Source organism: Elephantulus edwardii, unplaced genomic scaffold (assembly GCF_000299155.1).
Source record: "Elephantulus edwardii isolate Elephantulus edwardi_28Jun2011 unplaced genomic scaffold, EleEdw1.0 scaffold00346, whole genome shotgun sequence".
In the NCBI taxonomy this organism is placed as follows: domain Eukaryota; kingdom Metazoa; phylum Chordata; class Mammalia; order Macroscelidea; family Macroscelididae; genus Elephantulus; species Elephantulus edwardii.
Genome location: NW_006400096.1, coordinates 899728 through 927391, shown reverse-complemented (window position 1 = coordinate 927391; position 27664 = coordinate 899728). Strand labels below are relative to the sequence as shown.

The 27664-nt window shown below is 47.4% G+C and overlaps 1 protein-coding gene across 1 annotated transcript; it reads right to left on the bottom strand.

Moving 5' to 3' along the window:
- Positions 1-248: 248 nt before the first annotated feature.
- On the bottom strand, positions 249-27210 carry ELAC2 (elaC ribonuclease Z 2). The gene is made up of 24 exons (XM_006901810.1): positions 26984-27210; positions 25980-26030; positions 25769-25839; positions 24455-24519; positions 22103-22160; positions 21042-21110; positions 18768-18887; positions 17818-17876; positions 11987-12045; positions 11826-11898; positions 11176-11288; positions 10762-10857; positions 9645-9783; positions 9483-9568; positions 7936-8054; positions 6154-6250; positions 3999-4137; positions 3231-3269; positions 3010-3119; positions 2392-2491; positions 2186-2306; positions 1587-1665; positions 975-1119; positions 249-458 (listed from the first exon to the last, which is right to left on the bottom strand). Exons 1-24 carry the CDS (start codon positions 27208-27210, stop codon positions 249-251), a joined length of 2445 nt encoding a protein of 814 aa, XP_006901872.1.
- Positions 27211-27664: the final 454 nt, after the last annotated feature.

The window sequence follows — 27664 nt, the reverse complement described above, 5'->3', positions numbered from 1 at the left end:
CTCTGTCACACGATTGTAAAGAGCCAGCCTACACAGGCATTAGTTCATGGGCTGCCTGCGGACCCCGAGGTCCTGGAAGGGCTCAGGCACACAGCCCACGTCCTGGAGTCTAGTAGTGAAGGCACGCTTTGCCTGTGTACTCCTGAACGCCCTCCTGGCGATGTGTTCTCTGCCGCGTGCAGGGAGAGCAGACGCCAGCGCCCACAGGGAATGTAAGGTTGCTCGGAGCTCAGGGGGGCTCCGACGCCTCAGTTGGCTTTAGTCTTCTTGCTTGTGGGGCTCGGAGGCCCATCCTCCGCCACCCTCTTCTGCGGGGAGTCCCCAGAGAGCAGAGCCGCCCGCACCAGCCGCAGCTCCCGCTTCTCCCTGCGCCCCTCCATCTCCTCCAGATCATCAGCGAACAGGGCTTTGAGCGAGGGGATGAGCTTGGGCACTGTGGGGAAGTCTCTGAAGCAGACCTGCAGGGCAGGGAGGCATTGAAGACAGACCTTCCAGGGCTTGTGGGGGGACAGCGGGCAGCAGCAGCCCTGTTCCTCGCCAGCTCTCTGAGCCTGCTGGCATGGTCAGGGAGAGGCTGGATACTGCCAAGGACATAGTAAGCTCTATCTCCTGGCCAAGAGGCCATGCTGGTCCCAGGAAAGACAGTCCACACTGTTCATATCAACCCCCCCAAACCACCAACTGAGCTCATCATCTGCTGCCCATTCATTACAGGAGGCCTCGTGGGAAGGCTTCACCACTGAGAAGGGGGACACCTCCTGTCCCCCAGGTTCATGAAGGTTAAATGTTGAGACTGAATGGCCTTGTTAGTCCCCAGTGGACATGATAGAGGCCCTCCGCAGGGAGCCCCATCGCCATGCACGTCAGCCTGCTCAAGTGTGTGATGTGGGGCCCCCACCCAAGGGAAGACTACACTACACCCCCAACACTCTGTGCCCCCCATCCCCACCCAGCACAGCCTGCAGGATACAGACCTTCATGTGGTCAAAGGCAATTCCGACTTTCTCGTTAAAGTCTGGACTGAAGAGGGGGATCTTGGCATAGCGCTGACTGAAGTGGTTCAGCATGACAAACTCGGCATTCATCCGCATGCCCACGTTGATGGCCTGCGAGGTCGTGCTGTCGGCAGGATGTGTCCAGAGGTGAGTCAGTGCAGGGCTCCATGGGGGAGCAGCAGCACAGACCCTCAGCACCACGTGGAGACCACCAGCCTCCCTCCTTGCAGCTCAGCAGCTACATACCCTGCCCAGTGCCAGCTGGGAGCAAAAGCCACAGACAACACTTAAGGGCCTGTCCCTTGGGATAGGGCATACGGTTGTTAAAATGCCAGACCAAGACCCAGCTCCACCCTCTCATTTCCAGTGACTTGCCATGCAGTTTAATTCAACCTATCTCCAATTCTTTCAAAGGCCATCCCGAACCTACAGCTTAGCGACTGCTTCAGAAATAAAAGCTACATGTAAAGTGCCACAGCCTGTGGCCAGGAAGCTGGCTAGCCACGTGTTGTTCCCCAGAGGGGCATGGAAAGCTCTGAGTTCCACATGGCAGACGTGGTGTGGCTGGGGCAACAAGAAGACCTTTACTACCTGTGTGTCTTCTCCATCGCTTCCTCCTCTAGGCCATCCTCCAGTGTGGCTTCATGTATGAGGAGCGTGGCATCTTTTCCTAAACAAGAAACACAGGCATGAGAACAGAGGACTCTGATAAAAAACTCACGGTCAGAGTGGTTGTACCATTTTACAATCCCATCAACAATACATGAGAATTCCCACCTTCCCACATCCTCTCCAACTTTTATTACTTGCTGCTCTACTCAACTTTGCCACTGCTACTGGGTGAGATAGTATCTCATTGTGGTTCTGATTTGCATCTCTCATTGCCAGTAATTTTCAACTTATTTTATGAAACATAAAGCATGGGAATGATTGTATGAAACACAACGTGAATGAAGACTAGTGTGAAACACAATGTATACAAGCTTTGTAAGTAAGCCAATAAAAAAAAGAAGGGGAGGGGAGGAAAAACTGGTTCTGGGTTCACACAGCAGTGGGCTGGACCCAACACTGGGCTTCTAACATCCTGGGATTTCATGTTACGGTCCCAGTCACAGGTCATTCAGATAAAGGGCCCAAGTGTGCTGCCCCGTAGATCCTTCCTGAGGAAAACCCTCATGACCTTTACTCACCCATCTGGACCAGAGAATCGCAGGGCATGGTGTCCCCTGAGTAGACCACTTTCCAGCCAGATGCATGCACCAGTGCACAGCCGAATGCATGTCTGCAGTGTCGAACCAGGCAGGTCTGGAACTAAAGGGCCGATGGGGGTTAAGGCTCCCTGCAGCACTGCCCCACTGCCCCACAGCACCCTCCTCAGGACCCATTGCCCCTTTACCTCCTCCAGGTCACACATTTCCAACAGTGAACTGATCAGCCTTTCAATCACAGGATTGGAGACTTCTGCCTCTTTCTGAAGGCATTTGGAGGGAATCAAACTGAGAAGATTAAACATCAAAAAAGGAACATTTGAAAAATGGACGCAGAGTGTCCTAGAATCACTCTTAGGAAGAAACATAATTTAGACTGCCATTACTAAGTAAAGAGTCCTCAAAACTACCAGACACATCCCTGGGCCTGTAAGTGACCGAGTGGATGAATGCTGCTCCCAGCTAAGGCAGAAGGGCCCCTTTCTTGCAGCCCATGGACAACCCCAGCCAGACAGGCTGCTGGTCTCTTGAACTTCCCTTCATCCACCCGGAATGGACGGTTCCTGTGCTTGTCACAACCCAGGGGCCCACTCTGGGGAAATAGAGTATAGAATGGAAGTTAAGGGTGGAGAAGAAATATATCAAAGATAACACTTAATGTGAGGAACCTACTGGTTCTACTTTTGGGTGAAAACACCCAGCCCCTCTCTGCATTTAGGGATGAGGGAAGCTTGCGGGAAGGCAGCAATGCCCACTATCAGCCCTGTGCTTGCTGGGGTGGCAGCCAGACCGTCCTGGACACTCACCTGACGTGATGCAGAATCTCCTGGCACCTGTCATGGTACTGCTGGAGCCAGGCCCGCAGCTGGGTGGGGGCAACCACCAGCAGAGGCCGCAATGGCTTTCCTAGTGAGGCCTGGAGCAAAGGAAGAAAGGGCATTAAGTCAAGGGCAAACCAAAAGGGGATGGTGATTACACATGAACCAGTGAGACTCAAAAATTCCAACAAAATCAAAGGTACACTCACCAAAGCTCGTTCTCGCTGCAGCAGGATGTTTAACAAGCCCTGGGAAGGCAAAAGGGAATGTGGGTGAGCCATGCTAAAAAGAATTTTCTTCCCTGATACGGTTCTGGAGTCACGAGCTCTCAATAATTCCTAGTTTTTTTATCAACTGCTTCTTAGAGAAGGTGAAACCAAGTTTCTCCCTGGAGCTAGGATTTTGAAGTTTCTGTCTCACATACTTTGGGCATGTTATTAAGAAGGTCCGATCCTTGGAGAAGGATATTTTGCTCGGAAGGGTGGAGGGACAGTACAGGAAAGGAAAACCCTGGATGAGATGGATTGACACAGTAACTAGGGCAGTGGGGGTTGACTGTGTTGGAGTCAGGACAGGGCAGGCTTCAGAGCTGCTGTACATAGGTTGCTATAAATTGCAGGTAACTTGACAGTATATAACAACACCCTCTAACATGACTAGAGCTGGGATGGACTTGTGAGCCCAAAATACAACAGGCAGAATGCAGTGTGAACATTGCTGGAGAGGAAGCGAGACTGATGTGTCAGCTGAGATGCTTGCCGACCCAAGCTGACATTCAAGAAAAGCTAGGGGAAGACAAAGCTTAGACCACGGCACGAGAGGTAATGATCGGACTAAGAAGAATGACTACAGGACTTCTGTAAAGGACCATTTCCTAATGCGATTAAAAAGAGTCAGCAAATCTGGGTGTAGGAGAACGTGGACAGTGGCAGGACAGTGCTGGTCAGCGGAGGCAGGCTCCAGGGCAGAGCACTCACCGTGTGGTGGTCTGCATGCAGGTGGGACACGAACACCGCAGCCAGCGTGCCCAGGATCTTGTCTACTTCATCACCATAGTGACGGCACAGCTGGCCAAAAGTGCCTTCTCCACAGTCCAGCAGCACAGACCGGTCAGCGCTGTATAAAGAGCAACAGGGTCACCCACAACAGCAAAGGGTTTCTTATCGTTTGTTGTTGTTGTTGTTGTGTGCTACCGAGTCGGAAATGACCCACAGCTGACCCACCAGTGGGTTTACAGAGGTTTATATCACATGGGAGGAGGTTGCTCATCCTTCTCCCGTGGAGTGGCTGGTGGATTTGAACTGAGTGCCTTTGGAACTGCAGCGCAGATTCTTAGCACTAGGCCACCAAAGCGTTTTTATTCTACGGCAGAAAGCAGTTATGGGAATGTCTTCCACAATCTCTTCTCAAGCTTTCTAAGGAATTTACATAAGCCAGTGATTCAACCATGAGGCCGTTTTCCACGTCCTTCCTGTTTATACGAGAGGATCATCCACAATGGAATCATACATGCCTTTGGGGTACACACAGCTTTACAAATGTGTGACCCTCAGGTCTGTTTGTTTTGTGGTCAAACAATTCTAGGTCATATAGCCCTGGTCTGTCCACTTGCATGGTTGCTGTGAAGCTGAACACTGTGACACTGACGTGTCAAATGTGACAATGGTTACCCATGGTGGACAGTGTTTGGTGGAGCTCCCCAGTTAAAACAAGCTTGGAAGCAGGAGTGGCATCCACTTCTGTAAATAGCTTGTATCCGGAAACCCTATGAACCTGGAGAAAGGATGAAAGTTATACAAGTGTCCAGGTCTTTCATTCATAGGGTCACTATGAGTTGCCTACGACTCGATGGCACTTAACAGCAATAACTGTTGGGTGCTATCGAGTCAGCTTTGGCTCATGGAAACGCCAAGTACAGCCAACCCCCCTCACTGAGGGGCTTCTTCATTCCTGCTGATTCCCTACTTTACCAAGCACGATGTCTTTCTCTAGGGACTAGGTGTAAAAACAAAACCACAGGAAGTTAGGGGTGGGCTGACAGGGCAAGAACATGCCACTGTAATGTGGGCCTGGTATGTGGCTGTGGCAAAGCCCCTGCTGGTAACACAGGAGATGAGCACGGCTCGGGGGCCTGTGTTCCTGTCATCCCAAGGCTGTTCCCAAGCGCACTGGTGGCCGGCTCCACGCCATGTCTGGGTGCTGCTCTGAGCTGCGTCAGCTGGCCCCAGACAGAGGCCAGAGGGCTCCGCTCCTGACCAGTCCCTGCTGATGTTCAGCTCGGCTCAGAACTGCCGACCTGACAGAACCACTGCTGACACAGACAGCTGTCGCCACCCCTACAGGAGTGTCTTTTTCTTGGGGTGTCCTGGAGGCTGGGCGGGGCTCAACCACTTTTCAGAGAAGTCTTACCTGGAACATTCCTGAATAGGGGAAACCAGCTGATGACAGCACCTAAAGATCAACCTCGACGGGCTCCAGTGGCCACACTCAGGATCCACTACCAGAGAAACCTCTGGACCCTGAGGCCTGCCCTCCCACAGCCTGGCTACACCCCTTCGGATGGAAGAGAAACATCAGTTTCTCTGCTGATAATGACACCAGCCAGAGCCCAAAGAGTCGACTAAAAAAACCAGTGAGGGCAATATTGTATAGGGATGGAGTCCAAACAGAATCCAAAGGCCTTTGTAACATAAAACAATGATTAGGTTGAAAGACAAGAGAGTGTGACAATGAAGAGACTCCAGTTCAAACTCTGGAACTGCCACCATCAGCTGTGGGAACTGGAGCAAGCTATCACCTGTGAGGGTCCGTTTACTCACTGGCAAAATGGATGTTCGCTACTCCATGGCCATAAGGTGACAATTTCCAAGCGTGGTGCTGGACATACAGTAGGTGTCCAATGATTATCAGTTCATTTTCATGAAAAGACACCATGGTTGGCACGTTCTGGTAACTTCCAGAAGTGTAAGTCCCTCAAATGCACTAAGAGCTACACTCCCTCTCCCAGGGCACTCCAGCCAAGACGCTGGGCTTACAGGGTCTTACACAGCTCAGTATGTCGGTTAGCCTGGTGGGGGCGGCCGGATAGTGATGAAGAACTGAGCAGCCCACCTGATGAGAGAGCAGTCATACCTGATGTTGACAAGCGTGGCGCTGACGTTCCGGATCTTCATGGGGATGGCAGACCCTGTGCCCAGGAAGACTATTTCTGGATACTGGCTCCTTTTCTCTATGGAAAACCACACACATAAAAGATCTCTTTCTTCTGGTCAAAATGCCCTTCAACCCGAGAGTGCACATTCAAAGAGGCCTGAAGCAGTACCAGGCCAGAACCAGCCACCTAAGAGGGATGCTCAACTTGAGAACTGGAATTAGATGGAGTTGGACCAACCATCTCTAGGTCCTTGCAGGGATTTCCTCCTCCATGCAGGCCACACCTTGTTAGCAGTAAAGGCCTGCAGGGGGTTGGGGTGGGGTTAATGTTAGGTGACATGGACAGTCTGATTCATCATGACCTAATAGATCTGAACCCTGTCCTGTCCTGTGCCATCCTCATTATCTCTGACACACTAGGGTCCACTGATCTAGTCACACAATCCATCTTATTATCCTCTCTTTGGCTCATCTTACACCTTTCCAGGTACAGCGTGTCTTTCCTAGAACAGCCTCTCCTAACAACATGTCCAAAGTATGAGAGGCATCTTCAACCTCCTTGCCTCCAAGGAGCACGCTGGTGGCACTTTCTCTAAGACGTATCTGTCTGTTTTGGCAGTCCATGGGCTATTCTCCATTCTCCAACACCGCAGCTCAGGGAGAACAACTGAATTCCACATTCATTTCTTCAAAACTGTTAGTCAAGTGAATGCTTTTGAATTTTAAAAAAGGAGACTTCTTTACTCCAGGTTGTTATCACCTGTTTAGCTCCAGCTCCACTTTTAGCTGTACTTACGTAACCCCCCCCCCCGCCCCCAGCCACAGCAGACAGGTACTGGCACATTTTACAGGGGAGAAAACAGGTCAGGGGGCCAGAGCTTTCCCGAGCCAGTGTAGCAGGGGGAAGCCAGGATTCCAATTCTGACATAGCTGATGTTAAAAGGCTGTACTCTCCTGGCCTTCTCACACAGCCAGTCACCCCAGGCACACCTCCCTTGATCTCTATGGATCTTCCAGATCCACAAAGGAAGCACCTAGTGAGTTCTTCCAGAAAAGAAGAACAGCTATCCCAGAGGGTGGTGAGCACATAACCATCATGTTGGGGCCTGGCCCCAACACTGCCTTGTGGGGGAGCCAGCAGGCAGGGAAACGGTGTTTGGCGACAGGAAACCTCCAAGCCTGCCTTCTATTCCAGTGTTCTCAATCTACCATGAGTGGAAAACAGCACTAGAAAAACCACCTGCGAAATCAGGGGTCAGTCACTTCTCATGACCTTTCCTGATGGCGAAGCTCAACAAGTTGAGTAACTTGGCCAGTGTCTTCCCTGGATTGTTGCTGTCGTTGAGTTCTGGTGAGTCAGAACAGACCCATACTGACCCTCCGGCAGTTTTCAGAGGCAGTTAGTCACACAGGAGGAGATTGCCCATGCTTCTGCAGAGCAGCCAGCTGGTGGATTTGAACTGCAGGCCTTTGGGACTGCAGTGCAGCTTCTTTCCCAAGAAACTCGTAAATCACTCACTGTAGAATTCTACCTTCTGAAGATTACCTCTCTGGCCTGGCATGCTAAAAGGTCTGGTCTAACTGGACAGGGCAAGCACCAGCATTTTTAAAGACTCTCCACCCTTCTCAGCATGACTGTCATTTACAGCCAAAGCAGAAAAGCACCGCGTTAAATAAATACACAGGCGAGAACACGCCTTGTCAGGACTCAGGATCGCAGGCAGGCAGGGCCCCCGAGGCTGTGTGCGAGCTCTCCCTCACCTGTCGGGACAGGACCATCCTGCACACTCTTCTTACACTCCTGCACATGCTCCTGGAAATTGGGGAGCTCCAGCGCCTCGGCGATGAATTCATCAGGATTGCAAGTAAGGAGAGCATCCCTGCAGGGGAAAGAGTCCCAAGTGACCCAGGTGCCAGTGAGCTTCGAGCAAAAACTAAGCGGGCTCTCTGAAACCACATCATGGCTCCATCTGTCTCAGACAAGAGTCTCATAACAAAACTTTAGAGAATACTCCTGGGCCTCCACAAGAAAAAGACTGATAACCCAATTACAAAATGGGCAAAAGACATGGAAAGAATTTTCAGAGGAAGATATTCAAATGACCAACAGTCACATGAAGAAATGCTCCAAATCACTGACAATAAGAGAGATGCAAATCAAAACCACAATGAGGTACCATCTCACTCCAATAACAGTGGCAAAGTTTAACAAGACAGCAAGTAATAAATGTTGGAGAGGGTGTAGCAAGGTAGGAACTTATATATTGCTGGTGGGATTGTAAAATGGTATAACCACTCTGCAAGGCAGTTTAGAGCTTCCTCAAAAAGCTGAACACAAATTCCATATGACCCAGCTATTCCACTGCTTGGAGGCACAAATGGAGATTTGTTCACCAATGTTCATGGCAGTGTTATTCACCATCACAAGAACATGGAAAGAGCTCAGATGGCCAACCACAATTAAATGGACTGAGAGATTATGATACATTCACACAATGGAATCCTACACAGCACGCAGGAGCAATGATTTTGTAAATCACTACCTAACTTGGGAGGGACTGGAGAGCATTATGCTGAGTGAACTAACTCAGTCCCATAAGGATAAATATTGTGTAAAACCATTATTACAGAATGAGTGTGAAGATCCAAGGTGGGGGGTGGTTAGAGGCAGAGGGATGAGGATGTGTGAAGGAGAGGGGGATTAATCATGGGGTTGTACAATTTGATGGGGGGGGGGTAAGGGAAATTGTAAGAATCTGGTCTGGAAAACAATGTACTAAAATTTTATAAATAAACTAAATTTAAAAAAAAAAAAAAAAGAAAACACAAAGAAAAATAGCCAAAAATTAGGATCCCAAATGAGGAAACATCCCTATCTGAACCACCAAGAAAAACTCTGTCACTAAGAACTACTTAAAGATACAGGAAAAGACTAATGGTATGTCAGGCTACAAACCTGTACACACATTGTTCTAGGACATCCCACCTGTACAAGGTTAAGAACATGTTAAATAATCATCATTATTTCTGGGGATGGGATTGTGGGTGACTCATTCACTCCACCAAGCATTTCCTATTTTCTCTATTGCAAAACAAGGAACATGTACTAAAAGACGGTGACTGGCCCAATCCCCCCGTTAAGCCCAGACTAGCATCCATCTGGTTTGGTAAATAACTCTTGGAACATGGCCACATCCATTTGTTCTCTCTGTTAGCAGTTAGGACGCTCTCACAGAGGCCAAAGGGCCCACAAAGGCTGAAATCTGTTCTACAGACATTTGGACAGCAGGCACACGCCCCACACTGACCTCTGCCACTCCCTTCTGGGGCGCAGCTGGTACTTGAGGAGACACTGGGCGCGCACGGCGGGCACACGGCAGACAGCACCTTCGTCCTGGAAAAGACAGAACATGCCCATGGAGACCGACCCAGCGCGGAGCGCCAGCCTGCCCAGGCTGCACCGTGACTACCTGGCTGGTGACGTCGGCCAGTGGCGGGAAGATGGCAGGGTGGATGAGGTTAAGCTGCGTCTGAATCTTGTGGCTGCGGAGGTTGTGGACGGACGGACAGCTCTCATTCATGATCAAGTGCTGCGTATCAGGTCCAAACCTAAGACCAAAGAAAGACCCGAGGTTCGCAGCGTGTTTTCCAGGACATTTCTCTCATCTAGGGGCCCCCAAATTCCACTTAGTAAAATGGCCAAACATGATTCTTCTTCTTTTTCCAAATTCAGTGTTCTTACCACCTCAGCTACCCTTTGGATGTGTTGAGAAGAGGACTCGGAAAAAGGAGAAAAATTAAGTGTTAAAGTCTACAGATTGCGACGGAAAAGCCAAACAAAATGGAAAACTGGGTGGACCAAGAAAAAGCACTGTAAAAGGAACGTGGATACTGTAAATTAAGGCAAACCCAGAAAGTGTGGAAGAGCTGAGAAACAAGCTCCTGCCGGCACTGACAAGAGAGAGCAAGGGGGCCACATGGGCAAACCCAGGACAGAGGAGGACAAGCACCCCTTCCTGGCTCCGTCCCTGAAGTCTGACGCCAAGAATTCCTGCCACCTGTTGCTAGCGTTGGTTACTGCAGCCGAGAGGGAAAAAGTGGATGCTCTTCCCACTTGGGAGATTTTGGAATACATGTACCTCACAGGGTTAAGAAGATTCAATTAACTGAAATGAACTTTAAAAAATATTTCACCTACTGCCTGACATACAACAAGCACTTAACAAACTGAAGTGATCATCACATACTCTCAAGGCTCTCAACACACATGTAAAATTATTAACGAAGAGGGAGAGTGTGATCAGACGTCAAGACAGGACTGAGAGCGAGTGAGCGAGCTGGTGAGAGATTATGCCCTCACGTGGCCACACCACTCACCTACCCACACTCTGTGACCCAAGAGGGGTATTTTCTCTTGGTGAGTCACACAGGGATGCTCCTAGGGATTCCAGAAGGCAGTTACCCAGAAAGCAGTCACCGGATGATGAGAATGCTGAGGTAGGGGCTGGGGAAGGGAGGTGGCACCTGACTGAACATTGAGAAGGGAGGAGCAGCTGTCCCGTGTGAACCACCGGGTCGGGTTCTTACCTCTCCATCCACTGCTGGTATCTACTGTCAGAAAGCACGGAGTCAGGGGCCAGGTGAACCACCAGGGCGACGGGGGCATCAGCATTCCCTTGGTACCTGGAGAGGAGAAGCAGCTGCAGAATCTGTGTGCACGGGGGCACGGAAGTGAGCTGACAGCCCTCCGGCCTGGGCCACACTTGATCCCCACAATGCCAGGAGCCACCATGCTGGGCCACTGCCATCCACGTACACAGCGTGGTCTCACCCAGGACTGCGTGTCTGAATTCTAGAATTTACTCTGGACTTAGAACTCAAGTGCATAACAGGCTCTTGGACAGGACACTCTGCCTCAGCACAGACCTCCCTCCCCCTGTGCCTGGCCCTCACTTCCTCCCTGCTCAGGTGAGAGAGATTTGCTCTGCTTTGACCGTGTACCTCCTGAAGGCAGCATTTTCACAGATGGACTGTATAAATCCTTCATCCGGACACTCCACCACAACAAAAGCCAGACCAGGATCTGGGGGGGTACAGATCTCTTCAGGCAAAATCTGCAAAATAAGTCACGTGGGTCATGGTGCCCTCCCAGGGCAGGTCCGAAACCATCTGACCTACACGGCAATGGCCTCCATGACCGACCGCACTTCAGCCAGTTTGGTCAAGGTCCACACAGCACAAAGCAGCTCTAAGGAGCACCTTCCACCCTCCTCCTGTGTTTATAATCACACAGGTAGGCAATGAGACTGCACAAGGTAGTCCGGACCCGCAGTGGTTGGAGCCAATCGTGGCATGCAAGACCCTCAGGCCTGTGGCCTCTGGTCCTAACAGCCCTAGACACGAGCTGACCATATTCCTCTGATGTGTGGCAAGTCCACCTCAGGGGGTGCTGCTGTTAGGCACCGCCCTGCACTCAAGCACACTCATCCAGCCACAACAAAGATGCCACTTTATCACTTAGCCAAGGGACTGGCGGCCACACTGCTCCATGGCCCTGAGAAGCAGTGTCTGTGGGATCTGACCCCGACCCTAACACACTGCAAGGTCCCCAGCCTGCCTGAACCTAACATGGAAGGAACCAGCTGTCTCACCTCTCTGCCTTCAAAAGTTACACTTTTCCCATCCTTCACGGCAGCAATGATTGGGGCGATGGCGGCTGTTCCCCTGAAATGAGCCAAGCCCTCTGTAAGAGGAGGAGGTTTGGGGACCAAGGCAAGCCACCCCCCACAGCCCTGGCATCCCTGACACTCACACTGGGAGGCCCAACTCCTTTGCTTTGAGCACCAAGAAGTTCCCTTTCTTCAAGTGAAGCTGCAATGAAAAGATCGTAATGTCATTTCAGTAAAAGACAAGTTTGGTTTTAATCAATTTTCTTAGAAGTTACTAAGTCTAGTTGATTTTTTTAAAATAGTGTAAAATCAAGATTATTGCTTTCAGAAGCTCCATTAGAAAAGTTATTTTGAGATATTTTAGGATGAAAAGCTGAATGATTTAAACTACAGAACTTTATTTCTCAGCATTAGCCGAAGTTGTTAATTTAAAATAACTTAATGCATCTCTAGGGAGCGCGGGTGGCTAAGTGTTAAGAAGTTGCACTGCAACCCCAAAGGCATGGAGTTCAAATCTACCAGCTGCTCCACCAGAGAAAGAAGGGCTATCTCTTCTCGTGCAGTTAACAGCTTCTGAAAGTGCACCACAGGGTCAGTTAGGTAGTTATGGGTCAGTTCTAGCTCTGTGGTACACGACGACGACGACAATGCATTTCCTTATCAAAGGGAATACATATTCCCTCAATTATCCTTGAGAGGAACTGTGTTCCATCGGGTGTTCAGTGGCTGGTTTTTCAGAGGGGAGCTCTGGTGGCATGGTCCATGTGAGCTGAGCTGCTGATCGAAAGGCAGCACCTCGCTGGCAGTTCGAATCCAGCAGGGGCTCCGAGGGAGAAAGATGGACAATCTCCTCCAGTCAATTCGTAGCCTCAGAAAAGCCGCCGGAGGGTCAGCTCTGAGTCAGTCTCGAGTGATTTTTCAGGAAGTGGACTGCTCAGCGTTTCATCTGACGTGCCTCCCTCCGCCTGGACTGAGCTCGCCAACCTTTCCCTGGGTGAGCCGCCAGGCAGTTTCTGTCCACACCACCTGGGGCTTCCCTGGGGTCGCTGTGAGCCAGGATGAACTCAGCAGCAACTGGTTCTGGCAGCCCTGGGGAGAAACGCTACTCCACTGTCTCATTTTGTATCTACCAATTAATAAACAGCTAAAAGCAGATCAGTAAAATGTCTGGTGCAGAAAAATTATAAATAAAAAGCCACTACAGAACATAATAATCCAACTGACAGTGATAGACTAATAAAATGAAAGGTTTCTTTCAAATATTTAGCAATACAATGAATAAGAATCAAGAGTGCAAATATCAATCTCAACATGTTCTTATTGTATTATTGTTATTATGTGCTAGCCAGTTGCCTGCCACCCATAGCAACCCTGTGTATAGCAGCTCTGCTCTATCCTGTCCTGAGCCAGTCTTCACTAATTCCAACACACCAACCCCATTGCCCCAGTTACTGCATCAATCCATCTCATCCGGGGTCTTCCTCTCCTGCACCATCCCTCCACCCTTTCGAGCATGATGTCCTTCTCCACGGACTGGTCTCTCCTGGCCACATGTCCAAAGTCTGTGAGCTGGAGCTTCAAAATCCTAGCCTCCAAGGAGAAACTTGGTTTAACCCTCTCCAAGACTGCCCTATTTTATTTTCTTGTTGGTCTGTGGTTATGTCCAAGACTCTTCTCCAGCACCACGACTCAAAGGCATCAATCCTTCTTCTGTCATCCTTAGTCACTGTCGAGCTCTCTGATGCATGGCAAGTAATTGCGAAGACCATGGCTTGGGTTAGGCACACCTTAGTCTCTAGACTGACTTTGCTGCTTTTCAGCACTTTGAAGAGGTCCCTGACAGCAGATTTTCTCAATGCAATTCACCTTTTTATTTCCTGGCTGCTGCTTTTAGGAGTGTTGATTGAGGGGTCAAGCAAGCTGTAATTGTTAACAACCTCAATCTTTTCTCCATCTATCATGGTGCTGCCAATTGGCCCAGTGGTGAGAATCTCTGGCCTCTTGATGCTGAGCTTCAATTCATATTGAAGACTATAGTCCTTGACCTTCTGCAGCAAACACTTCAGGTCTTCTTCAGTTTCAGCAAGCAAGGTTGTGTCAAATGCATAACATAGGTTTTTGATGAGTCTTCCTCCAATCCTGATGCCACATTCCTCCCTGCTTCCCAAATGATCTGTTCTGCATATATATTGAAAATGTAAGGAGACAGACTGCACCCCTAACGCACTCCTTTCCTGATTTTTTTTCTTCTTTTCTCATTGTATACTGTTGAATCAGATCTGACAGGCACAGGAGAAGACTGTTTCTCCTTCCCCAGCAGAGCATCTGGTTGGATTTTAACTGAGCGCCTTCGGGACTGCAGTGCAGCTTCTTTGCCATTAGGCCACCAGAGCTTCCTTCCTTTCCTGATTTTGAACCACGCAGTGTTTCCCTGCTCTGTTCTGAGGACTGCTTCCTGGTCCAAATATAGGTTTCACATAAACACAATCAAGTATTCTGGGATTCCCATTTTCCTCAAGGTTAGCCACAATTTGTTGTTATCCACCCAGTTAAATGCCTTTGCATAGTCAAGGAACACAGACAGACATTCTTCTGGTCCTCTCTGCTTGTTATGCTCTTATTAGAACAGATCATCCAGGAGGCTGGGCTCTATGAGGAGAAGTGTGGCATCAGGATTGGTGGAAGATTTATCAACAATCTGTATTATGCAGATGACATAACCTTGCTTGCTGAAAATGAGGAGGACCTGAAGCGCTTGCTGCTGAGGGTCAAGAACTGCAGCCTTCAATATCGATTAAGGCTCAATATCAAGAAGACAAAGATTCTCAGCACTGACCAATTGGTAGCATCAGGATCGATGGTGAAGAGATTGAGATTGTTCACAGCCTCAGTTTGCTCGGCTCCACAGTCAAAACTCTTGGCACCAGCAGCCAGGAAATGAAAAGACTTATTGTGATGGCAAAATTTGCTGTTAGGGACCTTTCCAAAGTACTGAATAGCAGTGGTGTCACTCTGGAGACTAGGGTGTGTCTGATACAGGTCATGGTCTTTACAAACACTTGCTATGGATCAGAGAGCTAGACAATGACGTGGGAGGATAGAAGGAGAATTGATACCTTTGAGCTGTGGTGCTGGAGAAGAGGATTGAGGGTACCATGGACTGCTAAGAAAACAAACAGGTTCATCCTGGAGAGGGTTAAACTGGGCTGCTCTTTGGAGCAAGGATTCTGAGGCTCCGTCTGACATACTTTGGACATGTTGTAAGAAGGGACCGGTCCTTGGAGAAGGACATCATGCTTGGGAGGGTGGAGGGACAGCACAGGAGGGAAAGGCCCTCTATGAGGTGGTTTAATTCAGTGGCTAGGGTAATGAGGGTTGGAGTGTCAGACACAGTGAGGTTGGCACAGGATAGAGCAGGGTTTAGGGCTGTTGTACATAGGGTCACTTTGAGTCACAAGCAACTCGACTGCACATTACAACATTAGGAGGGCAGATAACAAACCTGTAAGTTAGCCGTCTTTACTTAAAGGAAATTCTGCCCACTTATTTCTAGCATCTATATATTTCTCATAAAACGAAAAGATTAGAAATGCCATAACATATTAATAAGTCTTTGAGTCTTGAGATCTCATTTTCCCCTTTCAATAAATCTTCATGAAACACTTGGCAGTCTTGCTTAGGTTCCTAAATCTAGGAAATAATATCTGGGAACAAGTCTCTCAAATTTAGATCCCCAAAATCTTATTCTTAGGATTCTAGTTTTCAATTTGAAAAACACTGTCTTCGAGAAATGTTAAGTGTATGCTCTTAACACAAAGATGGCAGAACTTAGCTGCTTTCTTTACATAAGATACTCCAAGGACTGCCAGGACACCAAGCCTTCTCTCCACAGATGTAGATAAGCTTAGGATAGAACTACTGATTTCTAATGGTTGGCAGGAAACTTGCATGTGTAAGTCAGGAGAAGCTCACACTCTGAACAGAAGAATTCTCCCACAAAGGAACACACTCCCATCTGTGGAAGATGATAAGAAGCAGAGCAGACAGTGATTAGAAGCTGTCAGAGGTTCTTAGCCTGTCGATGGGAGCCTCCCAAGTCTTCACAGCTTGAATTTTTTATCTTGACTTCCTACAATCAGTTTGGCTTTACTAGTTTCCAAACCCACAGCAGACACGCAGGAGACTGGGGCTCCAGGCTCACCCAGGGAGGGCAGGCAGATCTCAGAAGTGACAATTAATGGCAAAAAAGCCAGAGTCGGCAGCGCATGCTTCTCTGCACCAGAAGCAGAGGCCTGCTAACAGCCATTTTTAGAGAGGAAGCCCAGATCACACAAACGGCTAAGAGAACTGACGGAAGAGGCAGAGGATCCAGGACTACTGGAGAGGAGCATATAAAGTAGTCTTAAAAAAATTTTGCTACTGTGTAGCAACCAGCATACATGTGAATAATAAGCCTAAGAACAATAAGACTTTATATGAACATTATTCTTATTATTTCGGCTCTACAATCAACACTCTTGGCACCAGGAAATCAAAAGACACATTGCATTAGGTAAATCTGTTGTCAGGGACCTCTCCAGAGTACTGAAAAGCAACGATGTCAGTCTAGAGACTAAGGAGTCTCTAATCTAGGCCACGGTCTTTGTAATTACCTGCTAAGCATCAGAGAGCTGGACAATGATTAAGGATGACAGGAGAATAGATGCCTGCGAGTTGTGGTGATGGAGAAGCAGCCAAGAAAATAAACAGAGGTCTTAGAGAGGGTGAAACCAAATTTCTCCTTGAAGGCTAGGATTTTGAAACTCCAGCTCACATACTTTGGGTATGGGCCAGGAGGGGCCATCTTTGAAGAAGGACATCATGCTCAGAAGGGTGGAGGGACAGTGCAAGAGAGAAAGAATCTGGGTGGATTGATTCAGTAAGTAGGGCAATGGGGATAGGTGTGTCAGAGTCAGTGAGACTAGTTTATTACAGGGCAGGTTTTAGAGCTGTTGAACACAGGGTTGCTGTGAATTGCAGGGGACTTGATGGCACATAATAACAACAGTCTACTATTTGAATAAAGTAAAGCTTAATATTGGCAAAGCCCTGCAACTAACTAATATAATTATTGACCTTTTATAACTGTTTTCACTTGTGGCTGCTAGACCACAGACGAAAATTTAAAATAACATGTCAAAATTAACCTTAGTTCTTCTTTTAAAATAAAATTAAAAAAGACAATGTACTCTTACCACAAATTAGACAAAAATATCTATGACCCGTAAACTGTTTTAATACTTTTAATGCAAAGTATAAAATTTTTATAACGTTTTAATGCAAAGCTCTATTAAAAATACACCATTAGCCAGATATTAAAAATAGCTTTCTATAATAAATTCTTTTACTAGAATTTGGCCAATCCCAGATTTGCCCATCAAGGCCTTTATGGACGCTAGTTCATATTAAAAGCACTTAACTAGGGGAGCTCTGGTGGCCTAGTGGTAAGGAGCTGCAACTACAATCCCAGAGGTGCATGGTTCGAATCCACCAGATGCTCTGCCGGGGAAGGAGAGACAATCTCCTCCTGTACCAGTCAGATCTGATTTGACAGTACACTTACACAAAAATAATAAAATAAAATAAAAATTAAAAAAAAGCACTTAACTATCAGCACCTTAACTATAGTAAAACAACATAAAACAAAATGGAGTTGGAATAGAGGCTTTGCTGATGGGAAGGAGAACAAGGCTGACTTAAACGAGTCCTAAAATCGAGAAAAGACCAATCATGGTAAAAAAAAAAAAATTAAAAAAAAAGCAACTGTGGCCTGACAAAGGATGAATGTGAAAGGATAGCAAAGTGCAGAAGGGTTCTGAGAAATAAGCCTCCATCTGTGTGTCTTAGAAGCAGCTGCTTTCCAATCACTGAATGAACAAGAAGCCATTCATCGAAGGAACGTGCCCTGAAACCCACCAGAAAGGGTCTCTCTCACCTTACAGACGAAAGCGACCACCAAGGAAGGGTCTCTGCCATCTACCTTCTGGCTAATATCTGAAAGAAAACAAACTGAATTAAAAACAGGTGACTATCTGATTGAGTTTGACATTAAGCAAAAATATTACATGGACATAACCGGCTCAATACGAAGGTCAAAGAGTACGCGAGCGCTCTCCACTAGGCTTCTCTCCTCACTCGTGCTCACATGGAGAGTGGAGTAAAAGCAAAACACAAACCTCCAACCACAGAAAGACAGAATGCTAAGTGAAATGAAAAACAAACCAAACACATTTTTCAAAGTCGTAGTAAAGACAGAAAGTCAAAAAGCAATGTGTTTTAAGTAAGCAGAATATGTGAAATGCCAGGGGAATTTAAAAAAACTAAACCAAAAAAAACCCCACAAAAACAAAAAGTCCAACCCAACAAAAAACACACTAAGATCTGCAGAGAAAAAGAACTCTCCTCCCAACCCCATGCTTTGGGAAAAGGCACACCTTACATGCCATCTTCTTGGTCATCTGTCAGCCCCACCACTGGGCAGAAAAAGACCAACTGTGCCTTCTCACCAGAGATAACAGCGTCTCTGAGCAATCTAATCCCACCGAGATACCTACTCTTGGAATTTTAAGTCAGTTTCTCAGAGGGCTGTCATTCTGAACATGGTACTGACCTACTCATTGGTCTAACTCTGCTGTCTGTTACAGCTGTTCATCCAAAGTGAAGATGCATTCATGAAAAATGCAAGATGCCAGGTCCTGCTCTCTGGCAAACTGTGGGCTTAACCAGGGCTGCACCTTGACCTTTAAAGTCCAGTAACAGCCACAATCTTTCTCATTCTCCCTGCAACCAAATACATGCTGAGGACAGACTCTCGATTCTACTTGAAAGCATTAAAGGTAGAAAGAATGTAAGTTCTGTCTCCGAGTCCTACTTCAGTACCTTTACCACTTGGAGAGTGCTGCTCCTTTTCAGGGGATCCCGAGTCTGAAGAGGGCGTGGGGCTGAGCCGACTGAGAGGTCTTTCTGGTCTCTGGGCTGGCTGGTGGTCTCTACAACTCTGCTCACCTGGTCAGAATAGGAAATCATCAAATTCAACTCCACATGCAGTGAGCTCCCAGGCAAAGCCTAGATGTGTGAATGCCAGGAAGCCCGTTGAATTCAGCACACTTTCTAATAAAAACAAGAAATAACCCATACCTCCCAGCTAGCCTGTGGGCATTCGTGATACCTTACTCGTCCTTACACTCCCCTCTCTCAGAGCCTTGGTCACAGCAGGATCTCCACAGGGTTGGTTTGGGGTTTTTTTAACACACAGCACCTCAACGCTAGGAGGCAGCACAAGCTTAATCGGCTGCCTCGTTCATTTTCCCCCACTCCAGATAAACAGACCAAGGCCTGAAGACTATTTGTCACTCTCAGAAGCGTCCATCATTTTGCAGTGAAGTCTCAAAGGTCACACTCAGCCAGACTTAAGGACAAAACTGATGTGACAGGACCTGAAGTGCATGCTGTCTCTGTCTAGATGTCAAAGCCACATTTTAATCAAACTCTGATGCCTGAGAAATTGGCCTAAACTTTCGACTCGAATGGCTGTTGTTGTTTTTTGCCGTCGAGTCCGGTAAGATTCAGAGCCAACCTATGGACAGCAGATCTGAATCCTGCCGTTTCCCGCATCGGTCTCCTCATCTCCAATATACCTGAGCCTATGGCTCTGTAGTTGGGGACCTCTGGGGGGAGCTGTAAGAAGCTGTGCTATAATCCCAAAGACACGTGGTTCAGGTCCACCAGCCCCTCCATGATAGAAAGATGGGCAATCTCCTCCCATGTGATTTACAGCTTCTGAAAACCCGCTGGAGGGTCAGCCATCAGTTGGTTCCAATGTGACAGCACACTGACGTTGACGGTCTTCCTCTCTTCTGCTGACCCCTCCACCTTTCCAAGCATGATGCCCCTCCCTTTTCAAGCCCCTCCTAACAACATGCCCACAGTTTATGAGTGTATCATCTTTGCCTCTAAGGGGTACTCTGGCTGCACCTTTTTTCTTTTTTTCAGTCCATGGGCTATTAATTCTATTCTCCAATACCACAACTCAAAGGCATCGATTCTTCTTCCGAGACTTGGCATCTCTCAACTGCACAGCGGCTGACTGGAAAGACCATGGCTTGAGTCAAGCGCACCTTAGTCTTTAAAGTGAAATAACTGCTATTCAGGACTTTAAAGAGGTCCCTGACAGGAGACTTTTCCAATGCCATATGCCTCCTAATCTTCCAACTGTTGGTACCAAGGATACAGACTGTGGATCTAAGCAAGATAAAATCATCGGCATTTTCAATCTCTTCTCCATCTATTGGCCCATTGGTAAGGATTTTCATTTTCTTGAGGCTGAGATGTAATCCATACTGAAGTCCTTGATCTTCTGCAACAAGTCCTCCTCACTTTCAGTAAGCAAGGTTTCATTATCTGCGTAACACAGCTTGTTTGTGAATACGCTTCCTTCTATTACGATGTCATCTTCTTCCGACTCCAGTTTCTCAAATGATTTGTTCTGCATACAGACTGACTAGGTATGGAAAGAGGATATAGCCCCAACACACACCTCTCTTGATTTTAAACCAAGAGGTGTTCCCTTGCTCTGTTTGGACAACAGCTTCTACTGTTGTTATTCGTATGTAATGTTCACCTTTGCACATCCTGGTAGGTTCTCTGGAAGGTCCTTTGGGTAGTGGTAGATAGGCCCCGTGGACTGAATATGCATATGTAAATGCAGTCTGTTTTCAGACAGCATTACAACATGTATCACTGTCATCCAAACACAAACTTGCTGCTGTCAAATCAGTTCTGATTCAGAGCTGACCCTCCAGTGGCTCTGAAGGCTATAAATCAGGGGAGGAGACGGCCTGTCTTTCTCCAGGGAGGCTGCTGATGGATTGACACCGCCAGAGATGTGCAGCCTCTGGGTTAGTGGTGCCGCATACTACAGCCTCCAGAGCTCTTCAGTCACTGTCACTCCACAAGTTACGCACGCCTGTCCACAAGACTGTAAGGTCCACAAGACTGTAAGGTCCTCCAGGACCCGGGTCCCAACTTCTCTGCTCACTGCCCAAAATGAAGGGCACAGGGAACGTTTCCAAACAGGAACTACCTTCAACTGCACTGTCCTTCTGCCCGACCTAGGACATACACCTTCCTCTGTCCTAGCGCAGAGGCTTTCATACTCACTGTATATGGGGATCTGAAAGACGGTCATGGTTTCGTCTTTGTACTCTGGTGCCGAGTGGGGCCGCACAGCTTTGTAAGAAGATGGAACAGAAAGCAAGACCACATTAGCGAAGACACAGGAAATGAAGTCTCAGGGTCACTAATAAAAAGTAACTCAATTTCTTGCACTTTTTAGTGGGAACCTGTCACTAAAATGAGAATCTGAGTACACAGAATTTTTCAGGAAAGAAACAAAGATGTCGTTTTAACAGCCATTCATGTTTACCACATCAGTAAAACACATTATGATCAGAAACTGTTGTTTAGAAAGAAACTAAGTCACATCAAGATCTAAGTTCATATTCAGCACTGTGAGGCCAGGAAATTCAGCATCTCAGAGCTAAGAGCTGCACAGGCTTTGAGGAGCCATGGTGATGCAAACAGTGATGCACTGACCAACAGGCAGAGTTCATGTCCATCTGACCCAGAGATGGACTTCTGAGATCATCTGCGAAGACTCCCTGGAGCACAGTTTTACTCTGACACACACAGAGGCACCAGGAGGTGGACAAGAGTGAACAGGCAGCTACATTTTTTATATGTTTTGAAGTATCAGTGCACCTGTTAAAGAACTACATTGATCAATGACAGGTCCCAAGACCAGAGCCCTGCCTTTCTCTATGGTTGTGTCCCATCAAAAGGTCACATACTAAAAACACTGCCTGAAGATCAGAGTACAAAGGACGCAAAACCTTTACTTGCCTCTCCACTCATACCTCCACTTTCCAGTGCAAGGAGCTCAAGGCTGATCAACCAGCAAGATCATATGAGCACTAAGTGAAGATCCTGGGTGCTCGAAGGGAGGCCGTGTCATGACAGGAAGTAATTTCTAAGTCATTCTGCCAACTCAGCCATTTTATTGGGAAGGTGAGGCTGAGGCACTAAAAGTGACATTCTGAAAACTCACCTTGTATTCATTTAACATTTGACTGTTTTTATTTGAGTTTCTATGGACTGTCATCTGAGAAGCTGTGCAGTATACAGGAAAAGAAATGGAAAAAATGAATCATTACCAAACATACCCAGATCTATCCCTTTCAATGGGCCAGAAAATATTTTGATAGCTTCAAGATATTTCTCCTAAAACAGAGAAGAAAGAAACAAGCAGTTATGGTTGCACACACAGAACACAGCAATGCACATGAGTCAACAGGTACCAACATAATAATATAATATACACATATAAAATAATTTAATAACAGGGAGCTCAAGTGGCCTAGTGGCAAGCAGCTGTGCTCCAATCCCAAAGGCATGCGGTTCAAGGCCACCAGCTGCTCTGCAGAAAAAGAATGGGCACACTCCTCTCATGGGATTAACTTTCTCTGAAAACCCTCAAGAGGGTCAGCTGTGGATCAGTTCTGACTCTATGGTACACAATAACAGCCGATATAAAGCAAATGTCACTAAGTATTCGGGACACTATTTATACAGTAGTTTGCTTAAACGTGTCCATTGCTGACGGTGTTGTTAGGTGGCGTCAAGTTGACTATGACCCACAGTGACTCTATGGGCAGCAGATCTGAACCCTGTCCCATCCTGTGTCAATTTCATTGTGTCTGACACCCTGGAGTGCACTGCTGCTGTCACCGTGTCAGTCCATTTTGTTAAGGGTTTTCCTCTCTTCCCTGACTTTTCTAAACAAGCCACACCTAGCAAATGCCCAAGGTATGCGAGAGGAAGTTTTGCCATCCTTTCCTTCAGGCATCCCCCCTACAAATGGAGACTCCAGTAAAAGTAGCACAAGTTAAACAGTAACACAGCTTTAATACCATCGTGGTAGATGCTCTGCCAGAAAAAAAATGAAAAAAGTGCAAGGAAATAAGATTCACTAAGTCTGGGGTCAAGGACAGCTCTTTAGCAAATAATCCTTCAGCTGATCTCTAAAGGAGGGCATGAGACAGGCAGAAGATGAGGGATAGGTAAAATGCTCTACAAACCAGACAAATTAAACCACTTACTACTGACTAGGTTCCAACTTATGGTGACACCATCATTCAGAGCAGAACTGCTCTAAAAGGTTTCTTAAAAAAGAAGACCACAAGATCTTTCTTCCATGGGGCCTCTGGGTAAGTCTGAACTGTCAACTTTTGCAGTTGAGCTTAACGGCTTTTAGCTATTTTGCCACCCCAACACTCCATAGGAACACCCCTAAAATAACTTACATATAGAGAAATGAGCTTCAATGGGGGAACAGAACACCTGAAGAGCTCAATTAGCCAATGATGCTACAACTTGGTAACTTGAAGTGGACATAAAGGGAAGCACGAGCAATGGCCAGTGCTGTTAGGCATTAACACTGGATTGTACTGTAATGTGACAGGCTTGGGTTTTAGGCTGAGAAATGGCATGCCTACATTTATATTTTAGAGATCTTGTGGAGCTCCTGTGTGGTAGGCAGACGAAAGAGCCAAGCCCGGATATGGGAGACCACTGCAGTGCACAGGCTGAAAACCAATGAAGGGTTCTAATGTGCTATGTGTTAGGCGCCATCAACAGCAGATCAGAACCTCGCCTGATCCCTGCGCCATGATCACAAGCCATGCCACCGTCATTCAATATTCTGGGCCACAGAATCCAAACACCAAAGGATCTGATGAGACAGTGACAAGGAGATGGCTGTGATGCATTCTGAGGCAGAAGTAGTAAGATTTGGTGACTGGTTGCCCTTCCTGAGAACCAGGAAGTGAACAGCTGCATCCAAAAGCTTTGGCACTAGCAATGTGCACCCAAGCTCTCTTTGTGCACAAGTTCACAGAAGTGGCCACTTTAGGCGAGCCCTGGTGGCCTTGTGGCAAGAAGCTGCACTGCAATTCCAGAGGTGCACGGTTCAAATTCACAAGATGCTCTGCAGGAGAAGGAGGCGCAATCTCCTCTTGCACCAGTCAGATATGATTTGACGGTACACACACAAAAAAATAATAAAATTTAAAAAATAATAATAAAATTAAGAAGTGGCCAGTTTGGAAATCATGTTTAACAATAAGAGCTTCTAAATACTGAATGCCTACTTGATGTGAAACATCTAAAGAAGTGGTTTAGTCCCCTATAAGCATTAACTCATTTAGTCCATTTACTCCATTTATATCCATAAACTCATTTAATCTCATTTACAACTCTGAAGCAGAATCATTCTTTAGGTAAAGATTCTTTTATAGCTCAAAGAAGTAAAGCAACTTAGTCACAGGCACACAATTAATGTTTTGAACTCAGGCCTATGCAACTTGCAAGAGGGAAGTGTTCAACTATCGCACTACCAGTTATCTCTGTAAAAGACGACTTTGCAGAAATGAGGGTTAGATCATTATTGTTACTAATATTAAATTTGGGGAGGGGGATGTGAGCAGGAGAGTTGAATCAAGAGATACTATACTTACTAGCTGTGGAGGTCCGGAGAGCACACACTTTGGAAGCCCAGTTTCCTTCAAAGTGAGAATCATTCCTTAAAAAAAGGATAAATAAAATCAGCACCTCAACTACATTCTAGATCATGTGAACGAGAGCCTTCATTCACATTCACACGATCTAGAGTGGTGGCCATGGTGGCCTAGTGAGTAAGGAGTCGCACTGCCAACCCAAAGGCAGCCAGTTCAAATCTGAGGGATAGAGATGGACAATCTCTTCTCTTGATTTATTGCCTCTGAAGGGTCAGCTCTGAGTCTCTTCCACCTCGATGACAAGAAGTTATGAGGCTTTTGACCTTTTAATAGTCATAGCTAAGAGGAATAGCCCTCATTTATCCAGATGTGTCTATCTGTTCTCACTTCAATGTGGTTACTGGAGAAAATACATAGAGAAGCGACATTCATGTGAGGCACGAGGGCCATCAGACACCTACAAATGCCTCTATAATGGACAGGCCTGGGACAAGAGGGAAGTGAGGCTAAATGCTCACATCTGGGCTGTGTGAGTGTAAGGTGGCCTTCAAGCGTACACTCCAGCCATTGTCTCAGTCTGGAAGGGGCCCCAAGTTCTACTCTCTCCTAGCATATTGAGAAGTTTATAGAACTTGGCTGCAACATGGTCTTGACCTTCCTTTCAAATAAAACCCAAAGTCACTGCTGTTGAATCAAAGCTGATTCCTAGTAGACCCTCCAGCAGGTTTTCAGGAGGCTGTAAATCACACGAGGGGAGACTGTCCGTCTTTCACCCTTACAGGAACCAGTGTATGTGAACCCCAAGAGATGCTGTCTTTGGGTTAGGAGGGCAACTCCCTCCTTTTACCCTCTGAGTAGATAGAAATGAAGGCAGTAATCTGGATAGAGCATGTCTGTATATGCTTGCCAATGGTTTCAAGGATAAAAAGATTGCTGGAATCACCTATAATCTACATATTATCCAGTTTATTACCACAAATCTTTGGCCTAGCAACCCAAGAAGCCAAGGTGATGGCAACTATGTTAACATGTTGCCGCACACTTTTAAATTGGCAACTGTGCTCAGAAACACATTTTGCCGTCATTTGTGGCAACGTGTTAAATCCCCTTGAACATGGAGGGCAGGATGCAGGCTGAAGTATCCACTTGCTTTTCTGAGTCACAGCTTTTAAAGCTACAAGCTACAACTGGTCGGGCTGGCACCAAAAGAATTCCAGCTCCCTAGGCTTGCAGGACTGGCAGTACAAAGGGCAAGGCAAGTTAAAACCCCCGAGACTGCCCTCCAGTCTCCAATGCTTGAAAGATCATACTTACCACATAACCCTCCAACATTAGACCAGTGCATTCGTGTCAGGAAAATGTTGTCCAAGCGAGCAACCTTTAGTCTAAGAAAGAAGACATGAGAGCAGGGAGTCGGGGAGGCATTACCCAGAGACCACTCATGTTAATAAAACAGCCTTGTTTCTCAACTAAGCTTTCAATTCCTTTTAGCACCCCGCACATTGAAACAAAACCCTAGACTCACTTGTGCTCCTGCATGAGGCGCTGGACTCCTTCTCCACAGTTGAAGAGGTACCTACAGAGCAAATATTACCCAAAATATTTAGATAATACTGTGTGCAACATCTTTGAAAGCAATTAAACAAATTATTACAGGCTCTGAAGCTCTGGTAGCCTAGTGGGTAGAGCACTGTACTGCCACGTCAAAGGCTCACAGCTCAAATCCACTAGCTGGTCCATCGCAGAAACATGGACTATCACTTCTCTTGTGATTTACATCTAGGGGACCTACAGGTATGACATGAAAGAGGCAACAGGACTTCAAATGGTATTAATTAAACACAGGTCATAAGGATAGCAGCTGAATGTTCTGTACCAGCTCTGCCCCAAATTTCATTTACTATCCCTAGCCTGGCTTACCAAACCTATAAAGGAAATAAGACAGCTGACCCTGAAGGTTGGGCTTGCTCCTATTTGAAGAAGAGGATTAAGGCCTTTCTGGTGGGCTCTGACTCCATGGCAATGAGTTGAGAGTTTTGAGCTTCACTTAAAAAAACCCAACCAAACATAAAAACCCCAACTACGCTGAAGAACCACCAGGTTTGAATGATCCTCAGTAGAGACACGGACGGTTGGGGGCTGAACAAAATGGGGCTGGAGACAAGAGTGATCATTCACCAGACATGTTGTCAACCTCAAGGGGCCCTCCTCCTTAGGGAACAAGGGAGATAGAGCCGCTCTGGGAGAAGGGACCCAAGGATTGGGAAGAAATGATCGGAGTAACCCAAGTGTGAATTTCTCCACAAACCTCCCTCTCCCAGAAATCACATGTACATACAGAGATAGAGAATCTATGGTTGCACCTCCCCTTCTAGACTCTAAAAAGGCAATAGATGCTGCAGTTGTGAAATGCCAGATGAAGGAGGTAGGGGTCAAAGAAATCTGGAGAAGAGCCGCGATGGTGCGGGCTGCAGAGCTGGGTAAGGGGCGCTGCGAGGACGGGTTGGGTGCTCAGCACCCCATACTAACCGGTTATACTCTGAGAACACATAGAGCGCTGCGCCCGCATCCCTGCCGCCGGCCGCCACCACCTGCAGGTACACGGTGTTCGGACCCCTGGGCTCCCAGGACGGGCCCCGCTTCTCTCGCGTGCGCAGGTGCCGCAGCGGGTCCTTGGGGGGCCGCTGGCGCCGGGCGGGCCCCTGCGACATGCTGCGCCCAGCCGCGACCCGCAGTAGCAAGCGGAGAGCCCACATTCACCAGCCTCCAGAGGAGTTCAGCTCAAAACCGGACCATGCACGCCGCCGTGCCGCAAGCACCACTTCTCAGCTCCGCATGGCGGATCTGGCCAATCGGCTCGCGGGAAGCCCAGAGGCCCGCCTACGCGAGCCAGTGCATCCAATAGTAAGATTCCTTGGAGCCCCAAACTTGTCAACGGGCGACGACCATAGAGAGGGGGAAGCTAGAGCGCCATGAACGGCGCCACATCTGGCTCCTTTACGGCTTTCTCCAAGTGAGTTTTTCCTGATACGTCACTCAACTGAGGCGGGACTTCCGGAGACGCTATCTTATTTTTTAACGTGCCTTTCACAGGGGCCACCAAGTGAACAAATCTGACACCTCTCTTGTCCCATACCATCCTCATCATCTCTTATATCCTCGAGCCCATTCTTTCTCTCTTTGCTGACCTTCCACTTTTCCAAGCATAAT

Coding starts and splice junctions, on each gene's coding strand:
- ELAC2 (XM_006901810.1), bottom strand. CDS start 27,210: ATGTGGGCTCTCCGCTTGCTACTGCGGGTCGCGGCTGGGCGCAGCATG. Junction 10,858..11,175: donor GAAAATGCTGCCTTCAGGAG/GTACACGGTCAA, acceptor TCTCCTCTCCAG/GTACCAAGGGAATGCTGATG. Junction 459..974: donor TTGCCTTTGACCACATGAAG/GTCTGTATCCTG, acceptor CCTGCCCTGCAG/GTCTGCTTCAGAGACTTCCC.